The following is an 18,231-nucleotide window of genomic DNA, read 5'->3' as shown; positions in this document are numbered from 1 at the left end:
GAGGATGATGAGCAAGGTGTTTCTTTGGGGGAGGAGGAGGAGGGGACAGCGGCAGGAGAACAACCGCAGCAGGCGTCGCAAGGGGCTTGTGCTGCTCAACCTTCCCGTGGTATTGTTCGCGGCTGGGGGGAGGAGGTTGACTTACCTGACGTCACTGAGGAAGAGCAAGAGGAGATGGAGGGTACTGGATCCGACTTTGTGCAGATGTCGTCTTTTATGCTGTCCTGCCTGTTGAGGGACCCCCGTATAAAAAGCCGACTACCTGGCCTTAAGTGTGGATGTAGACACTGCTGTGAACAGCGATGAGGAACCCTTGAACTACTGGGTGCGCAGGCTTGACCTGTGGCCAGAGCTGTCCCAATTTGCCATCCAACTTCTCTCCTGCCCTGCCGCAAGCGTCCTGTCAGAAAGGACCTTCAGCGCAGCTGGAGGCATTGTCACAGAGAAGAGAAGTCGCCTAAGTCACAAAAGTGTTAAGTACCTCACCTTTATCAAAATGAATGAGGCATGGATCCCGGAGGGCTGCTGCCCGCCCCAAGACTAAGTCAGTCCCCGCACACACAGCATCTCTGCCTGCACGCCGTGTGACTGGCTGCCTGGCCTGCCCCAAGAAGACTAAGTCGCTCCCAGTCCCTCCACACAGCATGTCTGCCTGCAGGCCGCTTGACTACCTTCTCCGCCACCACCAACAGGGTCCGGGACTCCAGGCGGAATGCTGAATTTTTTAGGCCGCTGCTAGCAGCGGCCGCTGTAATAATTTTTCTGGTGCGTGTACATGACTGCCTAATTTTTCTGGCTGCACTGCGGGCAGCTGCAACAACAAAAGAAAAGGCATGTACATGCGCCCATTCCCCTTCGTGATCATTACCTTGCCGTGGTGAAGGGGCTTGCGTATCACAATTAAGCAATGACCGGCGCCTAGATGAGTGTCTCGGGGGGCACACAAAAGATAATAAGGTCGTTGCTTCATTGTGGTCAGACCAAATTTGATCAGCTGGACAGTCACTGTTCTGTCATTCAGCTACATCAGCCAGGCGACCATATGGGCTGTAAAGCCACCAAAACCTGCACTCTCGCCATGGTGCGCACCAGTCCAGCACGGCCGTCACTACACAAACAGCTGTTTGCAGTGCGTTACACGGTGAGTTTGGTGTGTCAGTGTGAAGCAGTACCTTAATTACACTACCTGATTGATGTATACACATGCAAGATGTTTTAAAGCACTTTAGGCCTGTCATTTAGCATTCAATGTGATTTCTGCCCTTAAAACGCTGCTGTGCGTCAAATCCAGATTTTTCAGGGGGACTTTTGGCATGTATCCCACTCCGCCATGCCCCCCTCCAGATGTTAGACCCCTTGAAACATCTTTTCCATCACTTTTGTGGCCAGCATAATTATTTTTTTTTTCAAAGTTCGCATCCCCATTGAAGTCTATTGCGGTTCGCGAACTTTAACGCGAACCGAACCTTCCGCGGAAGTTCGCGAACCAGGTTCGCGAACCTAAAATCGGAGGTTCGGCCTAACTCTAGTGGGGTGCCAGAATCAGAGCAGGAGGAGGAAGATATGTCACTCTTCCGTGCGGAAGCTGATGGAGATGAGATGTTCTGTGTTAAATAGTCAACTACGTCCTGACAATCTTGGGGGTTGATTGCACGCACCTTCTGAACACTGTACTTTGGTCCAGGGCCGCACAAAATGACGACAGCATTACCTTGAACAGACCTGCTGGGTGGCCTGCCTCTGGCTCTGCCTGTTTTGCCCATATTGGGGGGGATGAATGAAAGGTATGCACTGACTTGACTAATACAATGTGCAGTCACACATGTGCAGTGAACAGGTATGAAGTGAGTGACTGGTATCAATACAATGTGCAGCTGTCACACACACACAGGTACCGTGAACAAGTGCAGTGACACTGCGTGCGCTCACGTAGGTAGGTGGGTGCACTGTGAACAACAGGTAGGTATATGCAGTGATGGGTATTACAAATGTGCAGCTGCCTGGGTACTATGAACAGGTACAGTGACTAGTGGTATTAAATATCACACTGCGTGCGCTCACGTGGGTAGGTGGGTGCACTGTGAACAATAGGTAGGTATATGCAGTGATGGGTATTACAAATGTGCAGCTGCCTGGGTACCGTGAACAGGTACAGTGACTGGTTGTATTAAATATCACACTGTGTGTGCTCACGTAGGTAGGTGTAGGTGGGTGCACTGAACAGGTAGGTATATGCAGTGATGGGTATTACAAATGTGCAGCTGCCTGTCACACACACAGGTAGTAGTCACTGAATGTGATGGGCCTGGCAGTGGCACAGTAGGAAACAGTAGGAAAAGTCCTCAAAGTTCCTTTCAGAAAATCTCATCCACCATTAAGATTACCACCAAAGGTTCACTGAGGGGATGCAGTTAAATTCACCATTCCTGGAAGAATAAAAAATTTCCACATAGGGTGATAACGTTCAGATCATCAGTAATAAACAACACGCCACCCAGAAGTGCTCTAGTGAATTGTGAGGATTGGTGCCGTGCTCTCATTCCATGCCGTGGGGGTCCCACTTTGTACACAACAATATGCTCACCAGATGGAGCCCACCTCTACAGACAGGTGGAAACTGCACTTAGTAATGCCTTGAGAATACAAGCTCTCCCACTCCTGTTTCATAAAATGTGACCTCTCCTGAGGTCTTTTATTCCAATGAATCTCAAATAAAACAGATAAAAGCAAACTTAGCGTAAAACTGTAGATCCTTGCCTCACACAGAATTACACTTACGCGTCCAGGGCAAGTTCATGCATGTCACAAATTACTTTCACCGATGCCCATCCGCTGACACATGGAAGGATTCCCCACTCCGCGGAGTCCCGCTGTGTTCCTTCCTCTAGCCGGGTGTTCAATGTAAATCCGCGCTCGTAACGGTGACCGGCCGGTCCACTCGCTTCCAGGTATGCGCGTGACGTCAGACGTTAAGCTCCGCCCTACGCGTTTCGTCCTCACGCCGGACTCATCAGGGGCTCCGCCTCCCAACGCCCGCCGTCATATTAAGTAGTGTACGTCGGCTGCCAATAGGTTAATTCTCAGAGCAGCAGGATGGACATCGTTTACAATACCTTATAATAAAATTCACTCAATATAATTAAAAAACTACTAATCCCCGCACATTGAGCCATACCTATTACTGAATTAAAATTATATGCATTACTTCTCAGGAACTATTTCCCATTCACTACTTTGTACGGTTTACTGCCCCCTGGTGATTTAACTCCATAGTAATTAATTAAAACTCCTACATCTTGATAAAAGTGTCAAAGTGCACGCCATCTAGTGTTTATTAATCATACTACATAGTTGGATTACTTACAATGCTGCCTCCAATATCAATTGCCTTAATGTGTAAAATTCATGCTAAAGTGCTTATAAAGTGCTTATTAGTTGTCTGATATCTGTGCAAAATATGCAATAGTGCAAAAAATATATGTGTGTACCTGATATTGTCAGGTAATTTAATAATAATGATTGTGAGAGTGTAAGTGGTTGTAAACCAATATTAAAGTGCATATAAATGTGCAATTGATATATTGGGTAGTCTGCTGAATGTACTAGTTCAATATTCATACTGGAGGGTTCTATCCTATTTATTCATTACTAATATGACAGTTCAGATCGAAGTCAATGTTTAAGCCATCTGGGTTCAGAGTTTTTAGATTGAATATCCACTTTCCTTCTGCCTTTGAAATTTCTTTGGTGAGGTTAGATCCTCTCCATTTCTTAATGTATTTCTCCAGGGCCATAAACTTCAGACCTGCTGGATCTTTATTATGATGGATTCTAAAATGATTGGATACACTATGACTCTCCAGTCCTTTTTTAATATTATTTACATGTTCCCGGATGCGTTTAAACAATTCTCTTGTTGTCCACCCTATATACTCCAGTCCACAGGGGCACCATAGTATATATACTACCCCTTTACTTCTACAGGTTATACAATGCTGAATTTTAAAAATCCTGCCCGTATTTCTGGACACAATATGATCCCCCCGTGTGCCCTCCGCCTCCCTACATCCCTTGCACTTTCTGCAAGGGAAAAATCCTCTTTGTCCTGGCAGGTCCAGACCTGATGGTTTTAATGGTTCAATGCAACTGGAAACCAGAGTAGATTTCAATGTTGGGGATTTTCTGTATATAAACTGGGGTTTATTTGGCAGGAAGCTCTTTAGTACTCCATCTGTCTTAATAATATTCCAATTTTTTCTAACTATTCTTTCTAGATCCCTGTATTGTTGATTGTAGTCCAAGACAATGGAGTACTCCTTAGTATTTGTAGCCCCCCTATATTTATTCACCAACAAATCCTGACGAGATAAATTTCCCACCCTTATGCTGGGAATACACGGTTCGTTTTTGCCTTCGTTTAAACCTTCGTTTCGATTGTGCCTTTTGTCCTTTTCGATCCCGAAATAATCGGTCATACGGTTAATATCACCACCCACGGTTTCGTTTTTTTTTCCGATTCTGATGGTTTCGTTTTTCCAATGATCGAAGGCTGCAAAGAAACGAAACGAAAATCCCTTTTTACAGGGACGGACTAGCATAAACGAATATATAATCGATCTGAACAGCCATCAAGCCTACCAATGGCTCGATTAGATGGATAAAGAGAGATAATATCAAACATGTTCGATCACTAGTCGTTCGTTTTTGGGGTCTATTAATCGAAACTATAATGAGATTATGACTATTTTCACATACGTTTTCAACACTCGATTCGTTTACCGAACGAATCGAAGGTTTAAACGAAGGCAAAAACGAACCGTGTATTCCCAGCATAAGTCTCTCTGTCTTCAGATTATCTTCCTGGTATCCCTTCTCCAGGAACCTATTCATAAGGGTTTCACTCTGCTGTAGATAGTCATTAATATGTGTACAGTTCCGCCTAATTCTGATGAACTGTCCCCTAGGGATATTTCTGAGCCAGTTGTTATGATGACAACTTCCCATAGGGATAAACCCATTTCTGTCCGTGCTCTTGAAAAATGTTCTGGTGATCAGCCCATCTTTGCCCTTGACAATCTGAAGATCCAAGAATTCTGCCTGTTCCAGACTATTATTAAACGTTATATTTATTTCTGGCCATAGAAGGTTCAGAAATGAATTAAATAGGACGGTGATGGTACTTTGTGTATTGGTTAATATCCCTGCATAATATAGGGTGGGGCCAACCCAAATATCTAAGAGTATATAACTATATGGCAATAAAAGGTCATAGGGCCACCATATTTATACCAATATGCAAAATCAATTTATTACAATAAGATACAATACAAAGCACAATCCCCTAGATAAATCCCTCAAATAATCACAAAAACCCTCCCCACATTTAAAAAGCAAAACATGCGGATCCTAAATCATGCATGAGTGGTCCAATGCCTATAATCGGGTATAAATCAATCATTGGTTTAAGCCTGAAAGGCTATATGTTCACCTCACAATTGCCCGCGCATACATCCACCTTCCAAACTGCCACAATGTCCCAATTGTATAGTGGGGGCCCCCCTCTCACTCTCCCTTTGCCCGTTATGAGCAATGGAGAATTTAGCTTCCAACTTTCAAATCACAAGTTCCAGTATAAGGGATCAGAATTTCCGGATATCTTGTCACATCACAGCCTTAGGTATAATGCATTTGAAAAATGGATGGGTCTCACCCGTACACTGGTTCCTTATATATCCATCCAGTACTGCTTATTCCTCACGGAGGATCCATTGTGGCAGTTTGGAAGGTGGATGTATGCGCGGGCGATTGTGAGGTGAACATATAGCCTTTCAGGCTTAAACCAATGATTGATTTATACCCAATTATAGGCATTGGACCACTCATGCATGATTTAGGATCCGCATGTTTTGCTTTTTAAATGTGGGGAGGGTTTTTGTGATTATTTGAGGGATTTATCTAGGGGATTGTGCTTTGTATTGTATCTTATTGTAATAAATTGATTTTGCATATTGGTATAAATATGGTGGCCCTATGACCTTTTATTGCCATATAGTTATATACTCATAGAAGGTTCAGAGCCTGACAAAATTGCCCAAGTGAAGCTTCTGACCCCCTCCACACAAAAAACAGGTCATCAATGAATCTTGACCAGGTTACTACATTCCCATATAGTTCCAGTTCCTGTACTTGCTTCTCCCATTCCCCCATATATAGATTTGCTACACTGGGTGCGAACTTGGCCCCCATCGCGCAGCCAGTCCTCTGCACATAAAAGTCATCATCATACCAGAAATAATTATGATAGAGGGAATACTCCAATAGCTGGATGACAAAGTTTACTTGTGCTTCTTTTAGGGATCCATCCCGGATTAAAGTCTCCCTGACAATCTGCAGACTCTTGTCATGGGGAATGACCGTGTATAGTGATGCTACGTTCCCTGTTACCAGGATGTCCCCCTCCTGGATCTCCAGACCTTCCAGGCGCTGTAGCATGTGCTTGGTGTCTTTAAGTAAATTGGGAACTTCGGCCACTCTTGGTTGGAGGAATATGTCTATATACTCCCCCACTCTTTGTGTGAGGGACCTGATCCCACTAACTATGGGCCTACCCGGTGGATTTTCCACGCTTTTATGTATTTTGGGAATACAGTAAATCACCGGGATTCTTGGGGTGGTGGGCAACAGATATTTAAACTCTTCTGTTGTAATGATGTTGTCCCGTTCTCCCTTCAAAAGAATATTCTTTAGTGTTTCTTTATAATTGTTAGTGGGGTCTCCTCTTAATCTTTTGTTGCCTGATTGGCTACCCTGTGCCTGCTGACTGTGTTGTATAGGGTCAAAGTTGACACTAATGATGTAGTATAGGAGGCGGGTCGAACCGCCATAAAGTTTGCGTTCGTTCTCGATCGCGAACCACCGAAGTTTGTGTGAATAAGTTCGCGGTCAAACCGTTCGGGCCATCTGATGTTTACCACTGATGTTTAAGAAGTAGGGGACCCAGCAGGAAACAATATCCACAAACTAAAATTGCACATCAGGAACCAACACCCGTAGCCACTGGCCTTCAAGCACAAAATTTACAAAATCTATTTGGTTGGTTGCATGGATAGTGTTTCCCGCTGGGTCTCCTATTACTTACAAATTAGCAGTTGCGACCAAATTTCTGTAAACGGAGCAGCCATTAGTCTATGAGGTTTCCCGCTAGGTTCCCTCAACTACAATAGCTCTGAGAATTGTTCCAGAGACTGATGTAGGTAGGTTAGTGACACCTAATTTACTAATTTCCAGCAAGCTCATGGTGAACCAGAACTCCTAGAAGTGTGTAAGGGGCTAAAAAGGATCAAAACGCCCTCTTACTAAAATGTTATGCAAAACAGAAGTTAACTTTCTTAAAACAGAAGGTATGTGTGCAGGGGGCGTAACTAGACATCACTGGGCCCCCTGCGAAACTTTGGATGCCAATCCCCCTCCCCCCCCCCCCCCCCCCGTGAAACTTTGGATGGGGCCCCCCACCCCACTCGCTTTCTGCAAAGGAAAACTGAGGACCAATGTGTTTTCCCCATGCAGATAAAAACACTTAGACTTAAAGAGAACCCGAGGTGGGAATTACTTTTACTATTGGGGCACAGAGGCTGGTTGTGCGCACTAAGACCAGCCTCTGTTGCCCCATCGTGTGCCTCCATGTCCCCCCTGCTCGCCGCTATACCCCCCGCATTGCTGGCTGTGTCGCCAGCTCAATGTTTACCTTGCGCTGTCAGTCAGCGCCGCTCCCCCGCCTCCTCCGCATCGGCGCCACCCGCCGCGTCACTTCCCTCCTATCAGCGGGAGGGAAGGGACACGGGCGGGTGCGCCGATGCGGAGGAGGCAGGGGAGCAGCGCTGACTGACAGCGCAAGGTAAACATTGAGCTGGCGACACGCTGCGTGTCGCCAGCAATGCGGGGGGTATAGCGGCGAGCAGGGGGGACATGGAGGCACACGATGGGGCAACAGAGGCTGGTCTTAGTGCGCACAACCAGCCTCTGTGCCCCAATAGTAAAAGTAATTCCCACCTCGGGTTCTCTTTAAAGGGAAGGTCCAAGCAAAAAAAAAAAATGAGTTTCACTTACCTGGGGCTTCTACCAGCCCCATGCAGCCATCCTGTGCCCTCGTAGTCACTCACTGCTGCTCCAGTCCCCCGCTGGCAGCTTTCTGACCTCGGAGGTCAGGGCCGAATTGCGTACATTTTTACACATTCCCACTAGTGCAGGAACATTAACGCATACATTTTTATGCGTTAGTGATGCAACGCGTAAATTTTTGTTCCTGCACTAGCTGGAATGCGTAAAAATGTATGCAATGTGGCCCTGACCTCCGAGGTTAGAAAGCTGCCAGCGGGGGACTGGAGCAGCAGTGAGTGACTACAAGGGCACAGGAGGGCTACATGGGGCTGGTAGAAGCCCCAGGTAAGTTAAACTCATTTTTTTTTTTTGCTTGGACCTTCCCTTTAAAGGAAATGTCAGGCAATCTATGCTACCCCCAGATCTACTTACCCAGGGCTTCCTCCAGCCCCTTGCAGCCGACAAGTCCCTTGTTGCAGCTCTGCTCCCAGTACATACATACACACACAGCTGTATTATTTTACTACATGAGAGCACATGCGATATGGAGGAACAACAATGACATGCTGAACATAACATATAGTATATTCACTGAAACTTTGGCAAAACATTCAGAATGTCACTGATTGATACTCTTATTACGGGATCTTGGACTCAGTATGAGACAACAAGCTCTCAATGAAGCAGCAACAGTAAGACATCAATCTCCACTCTGTTGTGTTGTAAAAGTAATTAGAGGCCATAAGGTCATTAGCCTGTGTGATAAAAATCTAGCAATCCTTTCAGAGTGAAAAAGGGAAAGTCTACAACTTTTTTTCAAAATGTGACTTCGTTCTTTGTTAGGTTGTACATGCAGTCATCAGATCTTTGCAGCAGTGAGAGACAGATGTTTTTTACGAACCCTAGGGAGCAGGGACAGTGTACAAATTTCAGAGTGTGTAGGAGACCTTATCTGTGTGGTGGACACATGCAGTCAATATAACAATGGTGCAAGAGCAGAATACGTTTTTTTCTCTCTGTGCCCTTAGCTGTCAGTCTCTCAAACTTTTCCCCTCACGGGCCCCCTGTGGCTTCTGGGCCCCCCTGCGGAGGCATCCCTTGCAGGGTCTATTGTTACGCCCCTGCATGTGATTACGGCTACCATTTCCTTCCAGATCCAGAGGGCAGGAGGAGATTTGCCAAACCAGTGTAAGGAAAACTGGAGCAGAACTAGTGCAAAATGGAGTAGATATCCAGATCAAGGATTTTGATTAGTTGCACTGAGCAACTGCTCCACTCATGCACCTGATTTGCTCCAATTTTTCTGGTCTTGATAAATCTGCTCCACTATTTCATACTAGACACAGTCAACAAAATGCAAATAACTAAGTTTATGACAATTAATTATGGATCAATTTATTAATCAGTTGCTGTATTTGATCCATATTCAAGCTGCACACATTAGTATATAATTACCATAACATTTGCATCAACTTGGATTTTTTTTACATCCCATTGACCATCCTTCTGTAGCAATTGTGGTGTACTACCCATCAGACATGGAATAAAGAACACATGAAATGAGAGGGATATGAGGGCTGCCATATTTATTTTATTTTAAGCAATACAAGTTGCCTGGTAGTTCTGCTGATCTTTCTGGCTTCAGTAGTGTCTGTATCACACACCTGATACAAGCATGTTACTAATCCAGTCAGAAGCAACTGATCCGCATGGTTTTTTAGGGTCTATGGATAAAATTATTATGGCAGATTTACTGCCAGATAATCTCATCATGTGCAGGGGCGTAACAATAGACCCTGCAAGGGATGAAGCTGCAGGGGGGCCCAGAAGCCGCAGGGGGCCCTGTGGGGGAGAAGATTATTTTCCCTGTCCTGAGAGACTGACAACTAAGGGCGCGGAGAGAAAAAACTTTCTACTCTCTGCATAGTTGTTCTAATGACTACATCTGCTCTTCCACTGATAAGGAATCATACAAAGTTTTGCAGACAAAGATCTGTAGACAGTCCCTAATCAGTGTGCAGCAGGTTCTTTGTCCCCTTTCTACCCCTCCCCAAGTGCTGTGTACTGTAGTGATGCTGGAGAAGTCTGCAGAAACAGTTCTGCTCTATCAGAGATGGACAGAGTGAGTCATGAGTCATTGCAGCAATGATCCATGACTTAGCAGTCCCTGAAACCAATAATCTTCATCATCCAATTCTCCACTGCAGAGACAGGTGATTCTTCCAGGATTCTAGCTTCTGTGTGGGTGCGTCCAAACTGCTCATGCACTAGTATGGTTCGCACATTCCCAGTAGAACAAAGCCGCTTGTGTGGGAGGAAAGAGCTGCGCATGAGTCTCTTTGTTCTACTGGGCATGCGGGGACCATTCTCGAGCATGCCCAGTACGGAGGTGCTGGTACAAGTCCTTGTCGAATATCTTCATTGAGATTCAGCACTGGAATGGTGAGCATTAGGTGGATCCCAGAAGCCTCTGGACTATAGATGCTTCCTTCTAATGGAATAAGGATTTATTTAAAAAAAAATGTTTCAGGTCTGCTTTAAATTTAAAATTTTGGCACATTTCAGGTCTGATTTAACCACTTCCTGCAATATAGATATTTATAAACGTCCAATTTGTGCACCTCGATCTATCTGATGGTCCATCTGTATAGCCACCTTAAAGTGGCCTGAAACTCTGACATAACATTCACTAAAATGTGTTTTCCTATGTTTTATTACTCATACAGTTATCATATTTGCTTTTGTGCACAAGTTATTTTGGTCTCAATTCACTAAGATCATGCTGGAGATAATAAGGCAAGAGAAAACTTGCCACCACACAGTGAGAGAGTTATCTTAACTCTTCATTCCTTATGTTACCTCCTCTGTAGTTAAGTTACCTCCTCTGTAGTTACGTTACCTCCTCTGTAGTCTTTAACTTTAGAATTCTGGAGTTATTTTAAGGATTGAAGAGTTAACTTAAAGACAGAAGAGTTAACTTTAGGTTTGCCTGAGGTAAAATGTTCCCTGAATACTACATGCCTCATCACCATGGTGATAACACTAGAAACGTTATTAAAGACAGGAGATAAGCTTAGTGAATTGAGGCCAATAAATTGGCCTCAATTCATTAAGATCGTGCTGGAGATAATAAGGCAAGAGAAAACTTACCTCCACACAATGAGAGAGTTATCTTATCTCTTCATTCCTTACGTTACCTCCTCTGTAGTTAATTTAACCCCTCTGTAGTGAATTTACCTCCTCTGTAGTTAATTTACCTCCTCTGTAGTTATTTTCACACGCAGTTAATTAACAGCCCATCTTTAACTCTGGAGTTATTTTAAGGATTGGAGAGTTAACTTAAAGACAGAAGAGTTAACTTTAGGTTTGCCTGAGGTAAAATGTTGCCTGAATGCTACATACCTTATCACCATGGTAACAACTCTAGAAACGTTATTAAAGACAGGAGATATTCTTAGTAAATTGAGGCCATTGTCTGTTTACAAAATTACAAGTTTCCAAAGTGTAGTTTATCTTGCCCCGAAAGCTGCCATTGTATTTTATTCTTTTTCTATTATAACTGCTTTTTATTATATATTAAAATCATCTAATGAGCTATTCTGAGCTGTGTGTGCCTGAAGCAGAGACAGTTTCTCAGAGAGTGTTTGTTTACATTCCAGTGTTGATCCATTTGTGTTTAACAAGTAAAAAATATACTGTTATCTCCAGTTTGGATACAGGTTTGAAGCTGAATAGCAGGCTAAAGCGCTTTATTTAACCATTTCAGTGATGTTCTGCTAGAATTTTTTCTGGGATAGTCACTTTAAAGCTGTAAGGAATGTTTTAAAGCTAAGTAGAAATGCTGACTTTCAGACCACTTCAAGCTTCAGAGATGTTTTAAGGACAGAATGGGTTATTCATCAACACCATGGATTACAATGGCTACATGAAAATGGAGATTCTATTTACATAAATCGTTTTTCCAGGCATCAAGAACCAATTACTTAGCTATATGCAGAACTATAAATGCTATTCTTGTAAAAGCAGTTATTATTATTCTTACATTATTCTTCTACTTTATAGCACCTTCATATTCTATAGCACTGTACTGGGTAAAATGGTGATGCAATAATTGGGAATATGAGAAATTATACTCTTAAATACATATATAGGTATTAGAACGTATAGTGATATCAAACATCATATCAAGGCTACAACAGTTATTATCTGTCCAAATGCACATCACAGACCCAAACAAACTGAGAGCATATAATAAACCCTTTGTATAATTGTTATTCCATTCATGCCTCAACAATGTTGAATGTTCTCCTATGAAGGCAGAAGCGTTGCCACAATCAATAAAGAACAAAACTAAAACAATGACAAGCTTTATTCAAACTTTAATAGCACCTGCCACACTATTGATTTGCTGATCAGTTTGCCATTGCTATGCTAGTCAGGGGTACCCTTTTCTGTGAATTAAATTACTATTCTAGCCCTTCTTTCTTGTAACTAGCAGGTGTTTTTAAACATTCTGCAAAGAACTGTGTGCTGAGTGTGAGCCTGAGGCCCCCTCTTCATCAGGTGCTACTGCCTAATTTGACTATATTTAAAAACACCTCTGCCTAGATTTATGAAAGGTAACTTTTTGCTGTGGTTGCAGGGCTAAATTTATATATTTTTTTCCTTTAGATCAACTATCTTGTGATTTACCCATCAGGTGAACTTTCTTCTTTCATGTATAGAAATCCCATTTCCAATGTACACTATCTCCACCCCAACACATGGTGAACCCATGTATTCCAGTTTCCAGCAGCAGACCCCATGTCATAGACATAACCACTTATGAATGTGTAGCACATCATATACAGTAGTCCCCTCTTCCATGTGCAGCCTTCCATCTTATATGTGCACCACATACCAGAAAGAAGATAACTGCGCTGCTATGGTAAAAAGTTTAGGGGATCATAGCAGAAAACAGTCACTCCACTTCAAAATACGTTATAGTTAAAAAAAAGCTGTGCTGCTTAATCCACTTATCCCAATGAGGTAGATGAGGGATGCCCTAGAAGAGGAATTAAAAATCGCACATAGTGCTAAGTATTGCCTCAACTAATTGTCACGATTGTGGAACTTTCCCCGTGATCAGCGCACAACGCGTGCGCTGACACGGCGGAGATCCTCCACAAGCGTATAATTTGCAGGAACCCAGCAAAAGGTGCTACGCACCTGTAGAGGGAAATTCCTGTCGGCAGATGGCGCTGGGGAGTGCAGAGGAACCAATCCTCTGTACCTCCACAAGTGCCAGACAGGAATTGTACGAAGCGCAGAATGCAATCGCAAGAGAGGCGATAGTGAATGAGATTGAGCAAAAGGGATAGGTTGTATGTGTGTGCGCCAATCCAGTCGCCACTCCGCGACCGCGCACACACAACAGCAGATACGAAATAGGAACGCGATCGCGAGAGGTGCGATCGCGAGACGTGACACAAGGCAGAACAGAATAGAATACAAGGGTAGCAAAGGCACAGCAAATACAATAAGGAGATACGGAAAACAACAACCGCTAGCTAACCGCGAACACCGCACTCATTCGCAACAGTGCAAGCGGTTATGCGCGATCTCCACGTGATAAGCACAATAGAGACAAGCACGCCTAACTAACCATAAACAGACAAACATGAAACAGGGGACGCAAGCGCTTGCTTAACGGTTACCTCACCGAGCCTGTAGCAAGCGCAGCGGACAAGACAGACACACGAAAAACAAGAACTAGGCAGGAAGGATCCACCGCTCTTCCGCCAGAGCAAGTGTGATCCAAGCAGGAACATAGATCAGAAAGATCCACAGCCGCTAACGCTAGCGGCTAGTGCGATCTCAGCAAGACAGAACGATTCGCTATCAACCGCCGTTGGTGACAGCGCAATCGCGACCGACAAGACAGAACAGAAGGATCCCCAGCGCTCGCACAAAGTAGCTAGCGCGATCCCAGGAAACAGAACAGAAGGATCCCCAGCGCTAGCACAAAGTAGCTAGCGCGATCCCAGGAAACAGAACAGAAGAGATAGCTGGTAGCAACCGCTGCACCAGCTATACTCCAAGAACATAGATCAGAACCATTTCCTGTCAACCACCATAGGGACAGGACAATGGCAAACAGGCAAGACAAGACAGAACAGGCAATACAGATAATACAACCTGACTGGGCTAGAAGGGGAGCCAAAAGCAACCCCCAGGAATTAACTATACTAGATAGCAATGGCTGACACTCCAGCAGTGTCCATCAGGAACTGAGCAAGGAAGGGAAATGACCAGCAAAGCATTCTGGGAAACATAAAGCTCTTATAGTGCCAGTCATCAAAGAAGGCAGGTAGAGGATTTGCATAACGAATGTATGCAAATTCCCCAGCAAGAGAACAGAACAGAAACTTGCAATGAAAAGACAGGTCTCTGTTCCAGAGACCTGCAGCCCACAGACTAGAGGAATGGACAAACAGCTGTCTGCCTGTGCAGCCAGCTGAGCGGATCATCACACTAATACACAATTCACACCCCGTGTTGCACTCCAGAGGGCGGTGCCACCACTGCATAGGGACAGATAATGTACTCTCCTCCCTCTGTGAATAAATTCACTGAATAGTTAATTATAATACAGCATATAGCAGGTTATTGATCATCACAGGCAGCAATTACGGCAAAAACAGAATCACTCCACTCCAAGATATGCTATAGTCACAGTAGACCGCGTTACTTATTCCACCTTTATCAATAGAGGGGATGAGGAATACCCTGGAACATGAGTTAGAAATCGCACATAGTGCTAAGTACTGTCTCAATTAGTATACACTATGCAAAGTGTGCACCCCCCCTTTCCTTAGAGTGTAAGCCTTTGGCAGGGTCCTCCCTTCCCTATGGTATTCTACATGATTGTGTGCTCCTTTCCTATGACAGCCTGTACTTGTATTACTGGGCTTACCTAACCAGCCCAGAATCGCATGATCATGTATCTTGTACTGTTTGCCTTGTACAGCTTTGTCCTATGTTGTCACGTCTGTTATCCTTTGTGTCATTGTATGTATTTATTGCCCAGCACTGTGTAATATGTTGGCACTTTAAAAATACAATAAATAATAATAATAATAGGATGCTGGCATTTTTCTAATTGAATTTCTAAACAGGCCCCTATTTTATTTATGTAAAAGCCATTGTTCGAGCTGAAGAAATGTTTTCCCTTTTGCTCGCACAGATTTTTATATCTTTCTTCATTACAGATGGGTGCAAGGTGTGAGCCCGAAGCATGTCACTTTCGTTAATCACAACACAGTGTGCAATCCTTGTGGAAATGTTATCATTTTTACTGACACAGAAACAAGAAGACAGTCTTTGCTGCAGTGCCCAACAGGAAGTATTGGAGCATTTGCTGTGAATATGTTCAGTGAAATGGTGGCATTCACTGACCAGAAGCTCAATCCAAGCATATATGTGTATACCTTCCCAGGACTTGTCAAAAGAGCCGAGCTTAAAGGTAATTCAATACAATGATAGCGATGACTTTCTGAAATAACTGCAAAGCCCCCACACTTGCTATTGTCACCAAAATTGCAATGCAGACAGGACATATTTCCTCCTTATGACATTTATTTCAAGGACTCAATGTATAGCCATGGTTATGCCATAGGACATTTTGAGGAGTGTACTGCCACTACAGTTTACCTATAGTAGATTGACCAATAGAGATTTTAACGAGTTAAAAGCTGCTGTAATTCCACCCTCCGCTGGGTTTAGCAATGTTTCCCAAGCAAAACTTTCAATTTGCCTTTGTCATAAATGACAGGGCTTAAAGGAATCATCAGCCAAAAGTAATGTATATCCAATTTACTTACCTGGGGCTTTCTCTAGCCCCTCGCAGCTGTCTGTCCCACGCTGACAGCTCCATTCACAGCCACCGGCCCGGGGTCCCAGCACGGTGCAGAGGACAACCTCAAGGTTGTCCTTACTGCACCTGTGTAAAGTGCCGATATCAATCAAGTCCACATTGTCCTCGGGTACTGCGGAGGAGCAGAACTACTCAAGGTCATCCTCTGCACCATGCTGGGACCCCGGGCCGGCTGCTGTGAACAGAGCTGTCTGCGTGGAACAGACAGCTGTGAGGGGCTGGAGAAAGCCCCAGGTTAGTAAATCGGATTTACATTACTTTTGGCTGATGATTCCTTTAATGAAAAAAAATTGTGATATATTCTTTTTTTTTTCCACTTTCAAGCTTTATTAAAGAATTGAAGGTAACAAACAATCGACCAGCAAGATCAGTGTGATATATTCTTAGTGATGATCGTAATCTGATAATTACGATTATGCGAAATTTTGCATAATTTTTCGCAATTACGACCATACATAATTACAATTTGGACATTCAATTGATTTTACATAATCCATTCATAATTTTGTGTAATTATGCAAAATGTAATGTAATTTTGTGCCAACTTTAGCGGTTAATAGCAAAACCAAATTGCTAAGTATGTTAAGGGGAAGAGTGTGTACAAGTCAAAAAAATAATTTTTCAAAAAGACCTTGTAGTTTTTGAGATAATCGATTTTGCAAAGGAAAAATGGTTATTAAACTCAGAAAACCCTTTTTCCTTTGCATTTTTAAAATCAATTATCTCAAAAACCACAAAGTCTTTTAGAAACATTTTTTTTTTACTTGTTCCCACTCGATTTGTCCCGGAATTCTGCATTACGATTTCGATTAAGATTATGCAAAATTCGTGCTTATCACTGCATATTCCCACAGATACCGTATCTCTCTCTCTCTCTCTCTCTCTAATGGTAGCGCCACAGTACATAGTACACAGACCTTAGTACTCTAATGGTAGTGGCACGGGACTTAGTAGGAGTGCTCAGTGATTTCTGGAGGATGACTCCTCCCTGGTGCCACAGTACTAAGTAGGAGTGCTCAGTGATTTCTGAAGGATGACTCCTCCCACAAGAATCAATTTTAAAAAAAACTGGCACCTCCTTATACATTTTTACTTTATTTTAAGACAAGAAATACAGAAGCCAATGTTACGTTGACAAGCGGCACATCACTGCTGTATGTGCAGGGGAAATTCGCCTGCAACTTCCCTGTTTGGTACAGTGCTGAGCGGCAGACAGACTTCTGCTATTGAGCAATCTTGCCTTGATAAAAGGACCACTCTCCGGTGTGGTCATAAAATGTTGTCTTCTGGGTTTCTTGTTTTGAAATAAAGTAAAATTCATAGAAACGTGCCAATCTTTGATGATATGCCATGATATTGGCAACCATAGACTTTAAACCACGTCTGAAGTGAGAGAAATACGAAGACATATTTATTTCCTTTTGAACAATGCAAATTGCCTGGTTATCCTGCTGATTATTTCCCAAATACTTTTAGTCATAGACCCTGAACAACCATGCTGATCAGATATTTCTGACTGGATTAGCTGCATGTTTGTTTCAGGCGTGTAATTCAGACGTCACTGCAGCCAAATAGATACACAGGACTGCCAGACAACTGGTATTGTTTAAAAGGAAATACATATGGCAGCCACCATATACCTCTTACTTCAGGTTCCTTTTCATGCAAAAGAGATTAAAAAAATATTTTTTTACATTTTTTAGATTAGGCTTGAAAAAACCAAATTTCAGCTTGCTGTTTGTAAAGTTAAATTTTGTGGAATTTTGCACCTCCTCACCAGTAACTTATATGTCCCTTTTAAACCATCTAACTGTTGTAAAAAAGTGATATTTTTGTGTCTTCACGTCTCTCCCTTCTTCTAATTTACAAATGTAATTTGCAGGTGGAGCACAGTTGGAATACTCTTCAATAGCTTTTAGTCATTCAGGACATTACTTAGCTAGTTATTCATCTGCTCCTGATCATCTGCTTACTATCTGGTAAGAAAAAACATTTTCTAACTGAGTCTTTCAGTATATCATAACTATTTATTTTGCTCCTGAAATAAGTAGTAAATGTTCCAATGTATCAGCACACCAGTTTCCATCAAACAGGCTCTTTTATTGAGCCATATGTTTTCCACAAGAAGTTAGACGACAATTGTTTCGGGGGCCGCGCAGGGTCCCCCTTTATCAAGGCATGTGGTTACGACCCTGCGTGGCCCCCGAAACAATTGTCGG

At 43.3% G+C, this 18,231-nt stretch overlaps 1 protein-coding gene across 3 annotated transcripts in view; it reads left to right on the top strand.

Moving 5' to 3' along the window:
- Positions 1-18,231, top strand: part of CFAP43 (cilia and flagella associated protein 43) — a 139,783-nt gene that overhangs the window by 16,031 nt on the left and 105,521 nt on the right. For all 3 annotated transcript variants that reach the window (XM_068277106.1, XM_068277107.1, XM_068277105.1), the window contains exons 2-3: positions 15,348-15,601; positions 17,895-17,991. In XM_068277106.1, coding sequence (XP_068133207.1) covers positions 15,348-15,601; positions 17,895-17,991 — 351 coding nt within the window. The remainder of the gene's footprint in view (positions 1-15,347; positions 15,602-17,894; positions 17,992-18,231) is intronic.

Source organism: Hyperolius riggenbachi, chromosome 3, assembly GCF_040937935.1.
Source record: "Hyperolius riggenbachi isolate aHypRig1 chromosome 3, aHypRig1.pri, whole genome shotgun sequence".
Lineage (NCBI taxonomy): Eukaryota > Metazoa > Chordata > Amphibia > Anura > Hyperoliidae > Hyperolius > Hyperolius riggenbachi.
The sequence above is the reverse complement of the archived record's forward strand: the minus strand, read 5'-3'. Positions and strand labels throughout refer to the sequence as shown.